Source organism: Bicyclus anynana, chromosome 25, assembly GCF_947172395.1.
Source record: "Bicyclus anynana chromosome 25, ilBicAnyn1.1, whole genome shotgun sequence".
In the NCBI taxonomy this organism is placed as follows: domain Eukaryota; kingdom Metazoa; phylum Arthropoda; class Insecta; order Lepidoptera; family Nymphalidae; genus Bicyclus; species Bicyclus anynana.
The window spans coordinates 6,643,992-6,661,356 of NC_069107.1; the positions used below are offsets into that span (position 1 = coordinate 6,643,992).

The window sequence follows — 17,365 nt, forward strand, 5'->3', positions numbered from 1 at the left end:
CAAAAAGGTCCGTTGGTTTTTCATTTTCGGCTGGAGAAATCTGAGTCAAGGGCGGGCGAGGAAAATATTGTGGCACCTAAAGAAATTATAAATAAACTCAGTCGAGTCTCGGCGGTCGTTTCGACCGCAGTGCGTGTTACTGGCACCGATTGCCTTAATATGTCTTCAACCCGTCAATGGATATGATGGTTTGTTTGATGCATTTATTGAGTGTGCATGGTTATTGGTTACATGTCTCTCGGTGTTGGTTGAAATTGTGTTCAGTTAATTTACCATGTATGATAACCAATAATATTTTATACTAGAGATAGGCCATCAAAACTGAGGCGGATTAATGTGCATAATTGTCTTAATTTCATTTAGTCGCTTATTAAACAACGAAAGCTATTTAATATAGTACCTTATTGTCTACAATGTCGAGTTGTGTGTTTAGGAAGTGTAAAATATATATTAGTAAACACAAAATTGTGTATGTGAGTGCTTAGTAGAGTCGCTAAATTCGGATCACTTTCTGCGGGGATTTTATAGGCACGAAACATATCTATAGTATTAAATAATCATTGGTGATAATGTTAAATTTTCTTTACTATATATTTTTTTCTTTTTCTTATGTGTGTGTGCCTCTGATTATTATTCTAATTTACATTCTAAATGTATTTTAAATTCTGTAAAGTTTGTGTCTTTAATAATGGTTGATTTGGAAACAAAATCTAAATTTGCACGTGATTTTTTTAAAACAATCATTACTTATTCTGTAATGGTAGTGTATCTAGTTGAAAACTGTTATTGTTATTATATTTTTTGCTCCTCCATCGTACCCGAGGTCCTGGTATTCAGGATCCCGGGATCCATGCCATTACACAGGATTCAAATCCCGGTATTAAGATTCGTAAGTAAAATTGTTTGTAATACATTCGCGTGCGCGGAAATGACGCACGTGCGTGTCCAAATCACAATAACGTGACAAATACGTCGAGGTGACGTCACTCCTAATTTTGAAACGACCTCCCAACGCGTTCAGGACTATACGCTTTTGTTCTGTCGACAGTACCTACATACGTACTAGGCTACTACGTGCTAGTAATACTAACCATAGCGTATATAGAGGTGGCGCCGGGTGGGCCGTGCCCACCCTAGAATGGTCTGTCCCACCCTAGGATTCTGGGCTACCTGGATTTGAAATTCTGAACTTCAAAATACTGATAGTTTTACACAAAAATCATTTTAAATCTATACTTATAATAAATCTGTAGAGAGGTCAATTCTGTACATGAAATATATTTCCAAAATAACTATCAGGGGGTGATTAGTGATCGATACTGATGCCAAAAATGCAATCAATAAAATTTTTGTCTGTCTGTCTGTCTATCTGTCTGTCTGTCTGTCTGTCTGTCTGTATGTTCTTTATAGAAACAAAAACTACTGGACGGATTTTAATGAAACTTGGTACAATTATTCTACATACTCCTGGGCAGGTTATAGTATACTTTTCATCACGCTACGACCAATAGGAGCAGAGCAGTGAAGAGAAATGTTGAGAAAACGGGAGAAGTTACTCCATTTTTAGTAGTAGGGTAGGGTAGTGGTAGGGTAGGGTAGTGGTAGGGTAGGGATAGGGTAGGGTAGGGGTAGGGTAGAGGTAGGATAGAGGTAGTTAAAAGTTTACATCGACTTTCACGCGGACGAAGTCGCGGGCGTCCGCTAGTATCAAATAATAACAATTACATAGTAGGTAAATACTATAATAAAGAATCTCGATTCTTGTCATGTGGGGGGTCAGCCCAGGAAATAATACTAGATACGCCAATGATACTAACAGGGGCGTAGCTACAGAAGACTAAAGGGGCCCCCCTAACGTGTGAAGGCAAAAATTAATAAAATGTAATGTGTAGTCTCACTTAATCTAGTGCTTCAGTAGTGGTCGCTTCAGATATGACCATAGTCTAAAAAAGCAATTTATTTTTTCCCGAATTATGCGTGCGCCCAAAAATTGTAAACATCCTAGACAACAATAATTCGTACGTGAGTACGTCATTGGCACTGATGTTTTCGTTTTACGATCATCTAACATGATTATTTCAACGAAATTACGTGAGTACTTAACGGTTTTTCGTTGAAATAATCTTACTACTTGAGACTACCACTTCTATATTACTGTACGTAAAATGAATGAAAATACAAATTTTAGATGATTGCATAAACGAAAATATGATGAAAAACTAGTGACTTGTACATATGTTGAATGGTACACCGGGATACATAATAACCATGCTAATGTTTAGTGACGATGCAGTCTAAGATACGAGAAGTGTGGTGGAGCTTACTTATTAAAAATACAAGGTTATTAGACATACTTCTGACGGTTTCTACGCGGCATCGTACCGAAACGCTAAATTGCTTAGCGGTACGTCTTTGCCCTTTATAAGCTTTCATCAAAATGCTGAAAAGAATTTTTTTTGTATCTGATAAGTTTTTTATATATTTTTCGTTTCACCTGCTCTCGAAACTAGTGTCAAACGGAATATCAATAGAATTCAGTGGATTAATGAATTTAATGAAAATTATAAAAGTTATATACTTATTAGACGTGATTAACTAAAGCCTGACTACGAAAAAAGTATCCAATTGAAGAGTAATTTATCCCATTTGTATAAGTATCCAATTGCATAGTAATTTGTAATAATTATAATGCACTGTATAATATTTGCACCGTGTACATAAAGTTCCAATTCACTGTGCATGCGTAATGCATACGATAATAATCGCCAAACATTTAAACAATTACATAATTTAATGCACGCAAAGTTACTGTCGTTGTCCAATTCAGATTTCAAGATCATAATACGCTATAAAATTATATTTATCGTTTCAGAGTGGTGCAGCGACTCCGTGTACTTGTGACGAGTGCCAAAAAGATGTTAAAGCGGTCGAGGAGAATGCCCAGTCGAACAGTAAGGACGCAATAACAATTAAAGAGACTACACGAACAGCGAACAATGCGCAAATACAGCCAAATACGAAGGACAATGGCTCCGATCGAACTGTCGACGTGCTGGTTCATGACGCTCCTACTGTACCGAGATTCTTCCAATCCGTCACATCACAACCCTTCCACATTGTACCACCTCCTCCAGGATTCGTAATAGCTCCCTACCAACCTCAGCGTTTCCACACCGGAGGCAACGTCGACGATTTGTTGGGCGAAGTCCAACCTTCCCCAACGACGATACAAACGACATACATCCAACAGAACTCCATTTTCATGTGTAACACTAGAAACATTGTGCAAAAGAAGTGCTGCTGTCAAAATCGTGACTCAAACGCCAAGACTGAAGCTTGTAACGAGCAAACACCAAAATGTTACGTAACAGAAAAGAATATAGAACTCACATACGATTATCCCAGAACGACACCCATTCCAAGTAGCCCTAGTAAGAAATCCGGAGACGAGGTACATTCGACCACCACCGAAGTCGCGAGCACTGTTGTGTTCGTTGAAAAGAAGATGCCCAGCAAGCCGAAGAAGTTCGATTTCTTCTTTAGATCGAGATCCGCTCCAGTCGGTGACAACGAAGAACCGATATACGCTACAGTGAATAAGCTACCAAAGAAATTACGACGAATGGAACTAGCGAATCTTGAGAAGGAGGTGGCATATAGAAACGGTGAACAAGATTCTTCATCGCGTACAGAAATAACTCTTAAAACCGATTCAGAATCTCAAGTGCCACCGCCCGACGATGATACAAGTAGATCGGACCGAGATAAATCCACGATACCCCAAAGACAAGAGTCTCCTAAAGCTAAGAAACGGAAGAGATTCTCATTGACGTTTAAGAAACGGGAAAGGAAAAGAAGGGAGAAGAAAGCGGAGGCGAAGAACGGAGTAAAAAACGGGATAGTTGTCCAAGTGGAGAGTGATAACGAAAGGCTGATCGAGGAGCAAGACCCAAAGCACAAACACTGCACAAGGCACCGGCCGGTGCCACGCAACACCATGTCATCCTCGAGCTATGGCCCGCGATACAAGCGGGATAGCTATCAGGTACTATTCAGGACCATTGTAGAAAGCGACATGAGATTTCATAGTGTCATCTATCCAAGACTAGGGTAGTCACACGCGTTTTTACGCCTAATCTTTCAACCCATTAAAATATTTAAAAGAAGACGGTGCACTAGGAATGATTCATCCCATTAGTTCGTGTATTTTTGTTTGATTAGAAAATAAAAGAATCTTAGCCAAGTTTTTTTAGATAAAGCTCGTTCATTCAAGCGTGTGCTAGATGTAGTTATGATAAAATATAGAAACTCATGGGTTTCTTTATGGTATTGTACAAGAACTTCTCTGTGCTGTGGACTGTGCTTTGCTTTATAACTGAAACCGAGGATTCGATTTCTGGCATTTGATATCTTTGTTTTCTAAATTTGTAATGGTCATTTAAGCATAGTTATCACTCTACCGTCAATCAATGCAGCGTAGATTAAAAATATACTCTTCCCTCTCTAAATTAACTTATTAACTGTCTTCCTATGAATCTAAGACATCATCACTTAACATCACGTGAAAATAAAAGATAAATGTTTTAGGAGTTTGAGTCCACTTGCCAATAATTTAATAGCTGGTTTAGTTTTCCTGTGTCAAATATTGAAGTACCTTCCTAATTTCAGACAAAAAGTACGTAAAATACTTTTCGGGAATTCCTAATTTTTGTGATTACCCCTAAGTTTTCAATTCTAGATTATCCAAGTCTTCTTCGGCTTGTAGCTCAGGGAATAATTAACTATTTCATTAGAAAAGTACCTTGAGGCATATGCTAAATTCTTAACATTAAGCTTACTTTATTAATGTTTGTTGTCATTTATATTGTTTGTAATTATATGTATGTATATTATAGTATAATCACATTTAATTTGTATTATTATTAGACGCATCCTCACACCATGAAACGCCATATTTTAGAAAATTTCGAGTGTAGAACATAATTTTAGTTTGTTTGATGTAAAGAGGCACATAGACGCGTGTGGTTGCCTTATCTTTTTATGTTTTTTTTTTGGTTTTCTTTTCATTTATTTATTACCGATTAGAAAACGCTCCGCGGGATTTTCTTCTTGTGGTTTCTTCTTATGGTTTCTCTTTCTTTATTTACCTTCAAGCCAAAACCCCGCGATTTCACTCGCGTATTTCCCGTTCCTGTTTCAATATGGGGATTAAATATAAAGTTGCTTTCTGGTGGTAAAAGAATTTTCAGAAACGGTTCAGTACAGAGATTACTTACCCCCAAAACACCACAAACTTTAACTCATAAAATTACCTAGTATACTCTGAGGTATACATGTAGGTCCCTAGTTATGCTCCGTAAAATATGGAATTTTCACACTTTTAAGATTTATATACGTTTAAAGTATTATTAATGACTTAAAATCAGTTTCACAATAATATTTTTATAGTAAAGATCTTTAAAGGAAGGAGTTTATTTACATCAATGCATGGTAAATCTTATCACCGAAATATTCTCATATTTCGGTGATAAGATAATAATAATATTTTTTTACCGTAATCTCAAAGAGGAGTTTTATTATAGGAGTATGAGAAGTCATTGAATTCTCAGGTTTTTTGTCTGTTTTGGGAGTGATCTTAGAGCGATCATTACGATCATTACGATCTTAGTGTTACTTCACACTGTCGGAACGTCGACGCTGCGTCGTTTTCCATATACTATAAATGACAAGCTACATAAAAGCGTTGCGTCGTCGTTTATTTTGTCTGCATATCTGAGACTGACCGAGTATGCGTTGTCTTCTTGCACTGCGACACCGTGCGTCATCGCAACACAGGTGTGGCATACAATGCGTTGATCTATTGCGACGACGCAACGCAAGGCAATAATGGCCTCATAGGGTATTTCCCATTATTGACGTGACAACGTCTTTTAATTAGATGCAGTCGGCTGCACACTCGAAAAATGATGACGTCATGTGTCGTTCCCTCGCTCTAGGGTTGCCAACTTTTACAAGAAATAAAGTATATTCTGGTCTATGAAGATTATTAAACAGTATTCAAAAAAAAACGAACATTTTGTTTTGAAAAATGCAGCCATTCCACCATGACGTTGTCACGTTCAACTATCGTCAGTAAACCGACTTTATTTTTTTTTACGCAATCTGGTTTTTATTTATAATTAATTTATTCATTCTAGGAGATGACGACGTCGCATTCAGAACACGAGCGAACGAACAGTGTGTGTTCGTCTGTCAACTCCCTCGGATCAGCGTGTACCCATAAATCGAGGAAACTGTCTGCCGCCCCGCAGGACGGCTCGATACCGTGGTGCGGGTGCTGGGGCGCCGGATGTGTGTGAAGTGACCCTCAAACAAAAATGTTCACAATAAAAGTGCCGGATTTGGATTTATCCCGTGGCTATGTGTGAATACACTAGGGATGTAACGGAGGTTTTTCGGAACCGATGGCGGAGGTTTATAATTTGATTTATCAGGGTCAGAAGTGAGATTTTTCTCATTTAAAAATTATTCAGTCAAATTTTTTTCATTTTATTTTTTTATTTATAAAATAAATTGGTATGAAAAAATAGGCATGTTTGGGTGATTTTCATCCTCGCCTGTTTAGACTGCATCATCACTTACCATCAGGTGAGATTGTAGTCAAGGGCTAACTTGTAAATAATAAAAAAATAAATAAAAAAAGTGACAGTGCCGACGTCGAAGCCGAAGGTATAATAATAATTGGAAGTTCCGACTTAACGGAGTCGGTTTCGAAGCTCCGTAACATCCCTGGAATATTCAAGTGATCTGTAAATATATCTCAGTGGTTTGCGGATAAGTGTGAATACTCCCCCGGACTATGGAACTGATGAACCATTTTATTAAAATGTTGATATTCTAAAATTATTTAGAAAAGTGCAGTTTTGTGTGCATGTTGAAAATGCATTTATAGTTGTTAGTTATTTTGTAAAATATATCGAAAGTATGTATGTATGATGTGTAATTTTAGTCATTTTTCGGAGTCTGTATTCTGCCGTATTATGACAAAACACTGTATTTTTAACCAACTACAAAAAAATGAGGTTTTTAAATCAAGCGTAAGTTTTTTTTTGTGTATATGTTACCTAATTACTCGAAGACGCCTGGACCAATTTGAATAATGTCTTTTTTGTTTGAAATATGTTCTTGAGGTGGTCCCATTGTCATCATGTCAGAATCTGATAAGAGGATCCTGGAGAAATCGAGGGGAACTTTCAAAAATCGTAAGGGCAACTATAACGTTTGTTACTTTTTTATTTGTTGAAAATTAGTAAAACTTGAATTAGTAAAATTTTATTAGTTAAATTTGAAAAATCGCAGTCCTTCGTTTTTACGGTCCTATTATTTGTTAGAAACTGTGAATACTATTAATGCATTTCTGAAGGTATTTTTGAGTTTTAATAAAAATTTTTAAACGCCAGCATAGTCGGATGCGATCTTCATGACGTCTCCGAAATAAGGTGTGGATACCTAACGCGCAGGTCATACAAAAATCAAGATGATGCCCTGCCGCCGCGCCCCTACGTAACCGTTGATACGTATACTATGTACGCTGTAGCATGGTGCGGGTGACAGTTGCCTTATGACGTTCATAATACGTACCTACTAATATCGTGAATCGCGACAAACTTTCAAGAGTGAAACGAACTGTCACCCGCACCATGCTATAGCGCATCTACTCGTATAATAAATCTCAAACTCATTGCGCGGCTCAAGGCACGTTTGGAGACGGCAAAAATATTGCATCCGACTATACTTACCTATATGTAACCACGTGCGAGGACCTCATAAGAGAGTTACCACAAAACACCGTATCTGTAGATACCGTGTAATGTCATAGCATGGCAGTAATACAAGATCGCAACTACATATATTACCTCGTAAGGTTGTCCGTAGTTCATCTGATTCGAATCCGAAACCATCCATATTATAAAAAAATAAATGCCAATTTCCCACTACGTATAAACCAGCGTTGCAATCATAAAGTCGGGATTTAGTTTTTTTGAGTGACAAAAGCGGGAATCTTTCACCGAAAACGAGACATCGTAAAAAGATCGTATCAATTCAAAAGTTTTTGAATATTTATCTTTTTATTTGAGTTCAAATTTCGTTTACGTGACTGATAGTAAAAATATCCATTGAAAATGTATTTTAATAAAAATATGTGTAAATTGGATTTACTGTTAAATAGTTGAGTCTTATTCGTCTTATGAAAAAAAAAAACACAGACATCTAAATCAAAAAAGTTTTGTTCATTAGAAAAATATGGCGTTTCCAACAGTAGTCTGACAAAAGTAAATGTGCCAACCAGCCGCGGTTCTTTTCTCACAACAACGGACCGCACAAACGGTCGAGTTATTCCTGAAAAACGGGACTGAGCCTGTCCCGCGCGGGACATTTAAATCAGAGTTAAAAATTGGGACCTCTGGCAACACTATTAGAGTTTGGCTAATGAAAGTAGACTGCAATCGCCCGCCAAATTAAAAAAAAAATATTTAAACAAATTAAATAAACATGCGTTTTCGTAATTTGTATAAATATTTTTTTTGTTTGTGAATATATTACAACCTATACCTACTTTAAGTGCCTATTAAACTCAGTTATTCCAATATTTGCACTATAATTTTGAGAATTTATTCCAATTTTTTTTTAATTTGGCGGGCGATTTTAGTCTCTATTTTCATTAGCCAAACTCTATCATGGCTCACCTTTTTGCTATTTTTATTGATCGATTTTTTCCTGTATAAAAGTTAACGTATATCCGAATAGTCTGCGTATTCCCATCATTGAAAATAGTAATTCAAAAATTCCCGACAAAAGCTCTGCTTGATAGATTCCATGTTACAAAAATAGTGTGCCTGTATGTATATAAATAGATGTGTATGTAAATAATGTTATATTCATGTGGTTGTAAGTCTAAATGCACTATAAAATACAAAAGAAATAAAGTTATGAACTTCTGTTAAACATAGCGTATGTGTTTTATTTTCTCTCCTGGTTGGGACAAGATGATTACATAATAGCCCCTTTGACAATATAGTTACCTTAGATACATAGATAGTTACGAAGTACGAACGAATAAAATTGTATGTCATTTTCTGAGGAAAACGTGCTTTCGTTTTATATCATACATAAACAGAGCTGGAAGTTTTTGACCGCTTTTTGCAAAATTCAACTACACCACAATGTATTTATACGGAGATTTTTAACCGACGAACACGATTACCACTATGAAAAATCGATCCTATAGAGACAGTTTTTTCAATAGCATTAGATATTAGATCGTTGTTCATATACCTACTTTGACAGATAAGCCCAGCAAGGCAGATCCTTATATAATTAGTCTGAGGTATAAGCCTATCCAACCTTTTTTAATACAGTTAAACATAAAAAGCAAAAGCAAATATTTGTAACTAATAAGTATTTATCTCATGATAATACCTACTCGTTACCAAATACCAAATAAACACTCTATTGATTTTATTACTAACTTATTATCCATAATTTATTAGTAAATAGTAAATACTCTTATTTAAATCTCAGGCAGAAAGTTTGGCCTCTTTATGTACCCGCAGCTATTGCATTTTTAGTATTGTGACCAAAGAATTTAAACTCCAAGGAGATGCTGACGCTACTTCAGTTTAGGAAGACAAGAAAGAACTCAGACCAGTTTATAAAAAAACAATATTCTTAGTTTATCATAATCTGTGTCAAAATATGTTCCTTGATCTGTGTGCTTTACTTGACAATGACATATCTGCATCTGCAATACGGTGCCAGATTAAAATATAAGAAGTTGTCTTTTTCATGTTCAACTTCAAGTTCATGTCCTTGTTGTTGTTTACATTTTTGTATACAATTTATTTATTTAATTAATAATTTAATCAAACATGGTTAATTATTGTTGCATTCCCAATTGTAACCGCAATAGCAGAAGTCATAAACATCTAAATTTTTACAGTTTGCCAAAACAAAAACACCGGTAAGCAAGTCGTAAATATTTAACAATGTTTAATAAAAACTAGCAAACACCCGCCGTTTCACCCGCGTTACCCATTACTGTACGAATTCGTAGAAAAAATGTAATTCGTAGATTATTCCCTGATAATGTAGCTTTCCATTGGTGAAAGAATTGGTCAATCGGCCCAGTAGTTTCAGAGCCAATTCAATGCAAACAAATAAACAAATCTTTCCTCTATAAAGTGTAGATAAGTCCATACTTATTCATATTACTAAAATTAAAATAAGAAAAAAAAACAATAAATAAATATTATTATTATATAGTGATAAATCTGCCTCCTATGTTTCATAAGTACTAAACTAAAATACACAAAACAAAATATTGGTTTTATTGTCCAGTTTCATTTAAGCTTGCAAAGAAATATTGATCTAAAAATTATAATTAAGCTGAGATTTACTGTCCATAGTGTGACAGAGAGAAAAAGGTTAGGAAAAAAAAAGTTTAGGAAGGTTCTTGGGTTTTTTTCAATGATATTAAATACTGTCAGATGTATTACTAGCGCATGAAAAATAAGGCGCTCAAAAGAGGAAATTTATACACAACTCAATGTTGGTTGTGGTCAACAACAAATATTATTTAAACAAATAATATCTAAATATTATCTACAATGTTGCGTTGTGTATTCAAAGTGTAAAAACTATATATACATAAATATATAATGGAATTAATTGATATCGTCATCTATCGCGCTACTCAATGAATAAATATGTCATATAAATAAAATTGAAGTGCCTGTCTGTGATTTTAAGGTAACTGTTTTCTGAAGTGCTTATAGTATAGGACTTAAGTTACTTACAGTATAGGATACCAATACACAAACAAGCTTTTTTAAAATTTGTGTGTGTGTTTATCCTGGCTGATCTTTGGAATGGCTGACCTAATTTTAATGGTACTTTCACTGGAATGTGAGCCACATATAGGCTACTTGTTATCCTATAAAATCATTGGTTGCAGTGGAATTTGCAAGTTACATCATTAAAATCTTAATTAACACTTGTTTTATGTATGGACTTTACAGCCAGAAGCTGTGGCTCAAACGTGCCTGCAGAGATGATCTCCTCGACAAGGATATGGATAAACTGAGGAAAACCCTTAGGTTCTGTTCCCGACACTTCGCTCCTAATACTATTGTGAATAGACATTTATCTTTGGATGCTCTGCCTACTGTCAGCTTGCCAGGGGCTAGTGATGAAAGTAAGTAACACCTTTAAATAGTGGCTGATAACAATACTAGCAGACTCCCAACATTTTCACCTGCATATCTCTGTTGGAGGAGGCCTATACCCAAGACAATGGGATTCATACATAATGTAAAAAGAAAATCCTATAAAAATTGTATAACTAACTGTATTAATGTAGGAAGTAAATAAAGACTTTATTATTAGTTTATGTTCCACTGTGATTACATGGACAGAATATAGCCTGACATAAACAAATAATTTCCCTAGGTGGAAGTTGGTTTATGTATTAGAGCTGATCAACTGTATAGAATGTGCAAAGGTATTTTCTCTACCTGTAGACAAAGCCTGCACCGATCTGTGCCCCTGTGTGGAGCTTAAGATTGAACATATGTCTATTAAGTCCACACTGTTAAGTGCCCGTACTAAGATACATAGGTTTTTCCTACTGAGTGCTAGTAGTTCTGAATCAGCCTTCTTATTGAAGGAGTCTAATTGTGTAGTGTTGCTAGGGACAATGTATGCTATGCATTGTTGTGTAGATCTATATCTATATGTACAATTCTTTATCTTGTTCTCTTTGGATCTTCGATCAGTCGTTAGACTATATGGCGATTTCTGACAGGAGAACCATAGCTCTGCCATCATCTACTCATCAAGCATGTCAGCTCGCATCAGGCGGTTGATTCGCGACGGTACAACCAATGAGCTAGCGAGCGAGGTATGTTGCATTAGCCATTCTTTGTGCTTTTTGCAGTTATTACTGATTTCCTCACAAAGAGTTGGCATTTCAAGGTATTCAGATTTCATTGTTGCGAGTGCTGTCAGCTTGCCAGGGGCTAGTGATGAAAGTAAGTAACACCTTTAAATAGTGGCTGATACCAATACTAGCAGACTCCCAACATTTTCACCTGCATAGTTTCTGTTGGAGGAGGCCTATACCCAAGACAATGGGTTTCATACATAATGTAAAAAGAAAATCCTATAAAAATTGTATAACTAACTGTATTAATGTAGGAAGTAAATAAAGACTTTATTATTAGTTTCTGTTCCCCTGTGATTATATGGACAGAATATAGCGTGACATTAACAAATAACATTACTGTCTAATTGGTGAAAGAATTAAAAATTAAGAATGAAATGCCCTATGTGGAAGTTGGTTTATGTATTAGAGCTGATCAACTGCATAGAATGTGCAGAAGTATTTCCTCTGCCTGTAGACAAAGCCTGCACAGATCTGTGCCCTGGAGCTTAAGATTGAACATGTGTCTATTAAGTCCACACTGTTAAGTGCCCGTACTAAGATACATAGGTTTTTCCCACTGAGTGCTAGTAGTTCTGAATCAGCCTTCTTACTGAAGGAGTCTAATTGTGTAGTGTTGCTAGGGACAACATATGCTATGCATTGTTGTGTAGATCTATATCTATATGTACATTTTTTTTATCTTGTTCTCTTTGGATCTTCGATCAGTTGTTAGACTATATGGCGGTTTCTAACAGGAGAACCATAGCTCTGCTATCATCTACTCAGCAAGCATGTCAGCTCGCTTCAGGCGTTTGATTTGCGACGCTACAACCAATGAGCTAGTGAGGCGATTGGTATGTCGTATTAACCTTTCTTTGTGCTTTTTGCAGTTATTACTGATTTTCTCACAAACAGTTGGCATTTCAAGGTATTCAGATTTCATTGTTGCGAGTGAACCAAGGGGCGTCCGTGATAGTCCTTAGTATGTTATTGGATGTTCATTGCTTTTATCTTAAAATTTCATGCAATTTACAGATGAACCAGACGTAGTTCCAGAGAGCCATGAAGGTATTATATGTGACAGTTGCGACAAGCACATATATGGGTTCCGCTACAAGTGTGTCACCTGTGATAACTTTGACTTGTGCCAAAAGTGTGAAATGCTTGAGAGACACCCACAACACTATATGTTGAGAATACCTAAGTCAATTAAATTTGTAAGTATTAACTTTGTTAAATGAAAATTATATATATTGTAATTTTCGACTGCCTCCGTGGTGCAGTGGATTTATAAGACGGAGGTCCTGGGTTTGATCTCCAGCTGGAGCCGATTGAGGTTTTATTATTTGGCCCAGGTCTGATAGAAACTGAAAGGTGTGTGGATTTTCATCCTGTTCCTAATTCCAAATTAGCTGGTTTCCAACTTAGATTGCATCATCACTTAACATTAGGTGAGATTGTACTCAAGGATGGGATTCAAACAAAAATAATAAAATATAACTAGCCTAGCATAGTCTAGCTAGGCTATTTTAGATTTTTCGAATGGAAGATGAGATTGCAGTAATATTCTCAATATTAAATTTTATATTTCAGGGTCTAGCTGATGACTTAATTAAGAAATGGCGAAACTTATTTCTAAAAGAACACATACAGCCCGACTGTGAATCCTCCAGCGATGATGAACCAGTTAAAAAATACATCACACTCAATGACAGTGGCATTGATTTAACAGAAGACGTCAAAAATGATATAAGAAGTGAAATTTCGAGAGCCATAAGAGAAGCAAATGAGAAAATAGCAAATATTCCTCCCGTACAAGTAGTTAGAGAAAAGGTTACAAAACAAAAGACACCAATCAGAAGAAAAGTTGATGTCCCAATAGACAATGAGACGATTAAAGTTGACCAAGAAATTGTTGAAGATGAAGCAGAAATTGGATCAGCTCCTGAATTAGTGTTTGCTGATGCTCTGAAATTCGACCAGGCTGATGTAAAGCCAACTGTGGCAGATTCTTGTGAAGTTGCTGTGCCTAACTCTTCTTATATCACAGGTAATGCCCGCTGAGTGACTTTGAGCCTTCTAATAAGGCCCATAGTTAGCACTAAATATAAAGTTTAAATATAGTTTACTTTGTTGTATTTTCAGTGCAGTCTAGTTTATTAATTTTTTAATTATATGTTTACTTTTACTTTACATCTTTTACTGTTATTGGATTAAGTTTTAATAATTTAATAACGTTTACTTGTCTTTGTTGTTTCAGTGGAGACCCAGCCATTACTATATGTCACGTTAAGCAATGACTTATCACAGTTTATGATAGAGCTTGCACCTGATAGTAATGCTACTGAAAGCAATACAATAAAATGAATTTATCTTTGTGACATTTCATGGGAATGTGGTAGATGACGACTCATTATCAGCCTCTTTTTGAAGTAAAACTTCTTAACCGACTCCAAAAAAAGGAGGAGGTTTCTTAATTCGACCGTATATATATTTTTTATGCTTGTTTGGGGAGTAAGCTGGTGAGTGTGTTACGAAAACTGTAATCGGGGAGGCTTTTAAAATGCGTGCTGCCATCTACAGGCATAGTGTAACAGTGTTTAATATTTAAACCACCAATAGATGGCGTTCTTAAAAAACTTTGAAACAATCCCGTTTTGTATATTTCAAGAGCCTATTGCGATGCAGTTATGCCTTAGACTCATAGATGGCTTTTGTGTAAATTAGCTTACAGACATTGAGAGGGAGAACAAATTGCTAAAGAAGTTTTACTTCTGTGGTTTACAGCACACTTGTTTTTTTTCGCCGTGAATACGTGTTTAAAGCTTCCATAGCGAGTGTCAATCCAAATATGGGGGGATACAGTTTGGTTTGCAGCTACATAACTATAGTTTGGCTAAAGAAAGTATAGACTGAAATCAACCAGCAAATTTAAAAAAAAAATGGAGGGCGTTCCCTAAACAATAGTGCAAATATTTAAGTAACTCAAGTTTGATAATTGCAAGTTTTTTTTTCAATATGTAGTAATGTTGAAAACATTACTACATATTGAAAAAAAAAACACATATACGTTTTTTATTAAAGATTAGTCGATATTTTTTTGAATTTGCTAAGCGATTTCAGTCTCTACTTTCATTAGACAAACTATCACCCATAAATACCATAGATAAAAAACTATCAGCTCTATCCAAAAATTAACTAAACATTGCATAGTTGAAAGATCAAAGAATTCGCCACATTATGGGTAGACTTTTGAAAAGTTTCGTGCAGTGAAGTGGAATCGCTGCCAATTTGAGGTCATTTTGATGCGTTTCGAGATTTGCATTTAATATAACTTGACTCAAAGAACCTACGACGCTCGTTTAGATTTCAATTGTTAGCTCTTGTTAAAATCTTCGTTTTCATGTACCTATAAAATATTTGATATAATATTGTATAGGTATCTGTGTATGTATTTTGTCACTGCTTAATAAACGTTTGAAATCTTTTAATGCTGTAATAAAATGATAGATCACAAAAAAATGCTTTTCTTTTTATAGCGTTTTGATTAGAAAACCTTCGTCCCAATTATTATCCCAAGTAGGTACCTATAGTATGCATAGTATCTTATGTAACCGGCAATCAGCTGTATAATCTATAAATTGTCTGGGGCATGCACCTCCACAGATTTACGAGTCTGTACAATGCACCTCCAACTTTTCAGATATGTGCATTTTAGGAAATTAAATATGCTTCACACGAGCAATTCTCTGCGTGTGAAGTCTGCCAATCCGCATTTGGCCAGCGTGGTGGACTAAGGCGTAAACTCTCTCATCCTGAGAGAAGACTCGTGCTCACAGTGCTTCAAGTGAGCTGAATATGGGTTGATGATGATGATAATGATGATGATGATGATGATGATGATGATGATGATGATGATGATGATTATGATGATATTACCATTACATTACTATGATTGTACATTATCTATGTATGTTTTTTAAAGAAGAGAAAAGAGAGAGTACTGACACAGTGATATAAGTTCATTGCGTAATCTTCACTTTTGTGTGATTTCGATTCCACGCAGTCTTATCTACAGAAACAACGCTTTTCTATTTCCCATGCAAACGTTTAAGAGTAAAGGGTTAGAGTAAAGTTGGGATAGGAAAGATTTCATGAGTAAATATGTTACTTGGTGAAGATGTGCACATAATCAAAGCGAAGCTTGACGGGTCCGCTAGTTATTTATATAAAAAATTAAATTGCAAGTATCAAACTGAGTTATTCCACAGTAGATATATTACAAGCAGTAGTTGGACTTCATATTAAAGGTCGAAACGCGAGCTATACCTACGCAGCTCGTACGTGGGGTGATCGTGGGGTGAAGACCGTTGCGACTGTGCCGCGGTGACGAACGCAGTGTATTGGATTTTTTAATTATGACGACTAGGAAAAAAGTTATTATTTTTATAAAGTTTGATTAATATTTTGTATTCTAAAGGCATAATTTAATAAATATATATATAAATAAATGCTTAAATGATAAAATTGTGTAAATAGGTAAATGACGTAAACGTTAATATAATATTATTAAATAATTATTTATTAACTTCTTCATTTAGGTTGTTTTCTTTGATTATTATGTAATACATAGATTTAAATCTTATGACATGTATGTTTTGTATACCTGTATTTTAAGGTAATAAAGAAGTTACGTAAAGAAGTTGTTTGAATTTAACAACATTATTGTGTTGCTCATACTTTAATTGTATTTGAATAAAAAAAGTAAAGAGTCAGCTGATATCAATATACCTATCCAGATTTTTTTATTAAACTACTAGCGAACCCGGTCAATCTCAATTTGTTTTTTGTAGTTCCTTCCCTACATGCCAAGTCAGGGTCAATTTTTTATCGTCTATTCTATAGTGTGGGGGTATCGTTATCGGTATTTTTGTACATTACATAAGGGGTTAAAGTGCTAACATAATCTACGGAACCCTACACTGCGCGTGGCCCGACACGCACTTGACCGATTTTTTATTATTTGGTCACCTAGTGTGGTGGTAATAGATAGATGGCATCACCAAAATAAATATATGAAGGTCCTTCAAGATCATTGATTAGTATCAGCCTTATTTAAATCTACCAATCAAAAAACAAACACGCATTTTATTGATCACTTCCTATTTTACTACAATTTACAAAGTATTTTATTTGTTTATTTAAAAAAAAGTATATTTACAATCACATAACTAAATGGAAACACAAAGTTGGCAAATGTAATTAAAATGCTGGAGGCAGGCAGCCCTATCACACGTTTACGGAGCGCGCGGCTGTAGGTATTTATTTCAAAAATATGGCCGAGTTATTATACTGCTTGTAATATATCTACTGTGGTTATTC

At 35.5% G+C, this 17,365-nt stretch overlaps 2 protein-coding genes across 10 annotated transcripts in view; both read left to right on the forward strand.

Moving 5' to 3' along the window:
• LOC112058329 (uncharacterized) overlaps positions 1–9,011 on the forward strand; it is a 76,735-nt gene extending 67,724 nt beyond the window's left edge. For all 8 annotated transcript variants that reach the window (XM_024099082.2, XM_024099078.2, XM_024099080.2 and 5 more), the window contains 2 exons: positions 2,873–4,045; positions 6,198–9,011. In XM_024099082.2, coding sequence (XP_023954850.1) covers positions 2,873–4,045; positions 6,198–6,359 — 1,335 coding nt within the window. In that variant the 3' untranslated portion in view covers positions 6,360–9,011. The remainder of the gene's footprint in view (positions 1–2,872; positions 4,046–6,197) is intronic.
• A 778-nt stretch (positions 9,012–9,789) lies between these two features.
• Positions 9,790–15,505, forward strand: LOC112058334 (uncharacterized). 2 transcript variants are annotated; one of them, XM_024099092.2, is made up of 5 exons: positions 9,790–10,021; positions 11,079–11,254; positions 13,019–13,200; positions 13,577–14,033; positions 14,244–15,505. In XM_024099092.2, exons 1-5 carry the CDS (start codon positions 9,930–9,932, stop codon positions 14,348–14,350), a joined length of 1,014 nt encoding a protein of 337 aa, XP_023954860.2. In that variant the 5' UTR covers positions 9,790–9,929; the 3' UTR covers positions 14,351–15,505. The 2 variants fall into 2 exon arrangements, with proteins under 2 accessions (XP_023954860.2, XP_023954861.2); XM_024099093.2 differs by lacking the exons at positions 9,790–10,021; positions 11,079–11,254 and adding an exon at positions 11,391–12,089.
• The last annotated feature ends 1,860 nt before the right edge of the window (positions 15,506–17,365 follow it).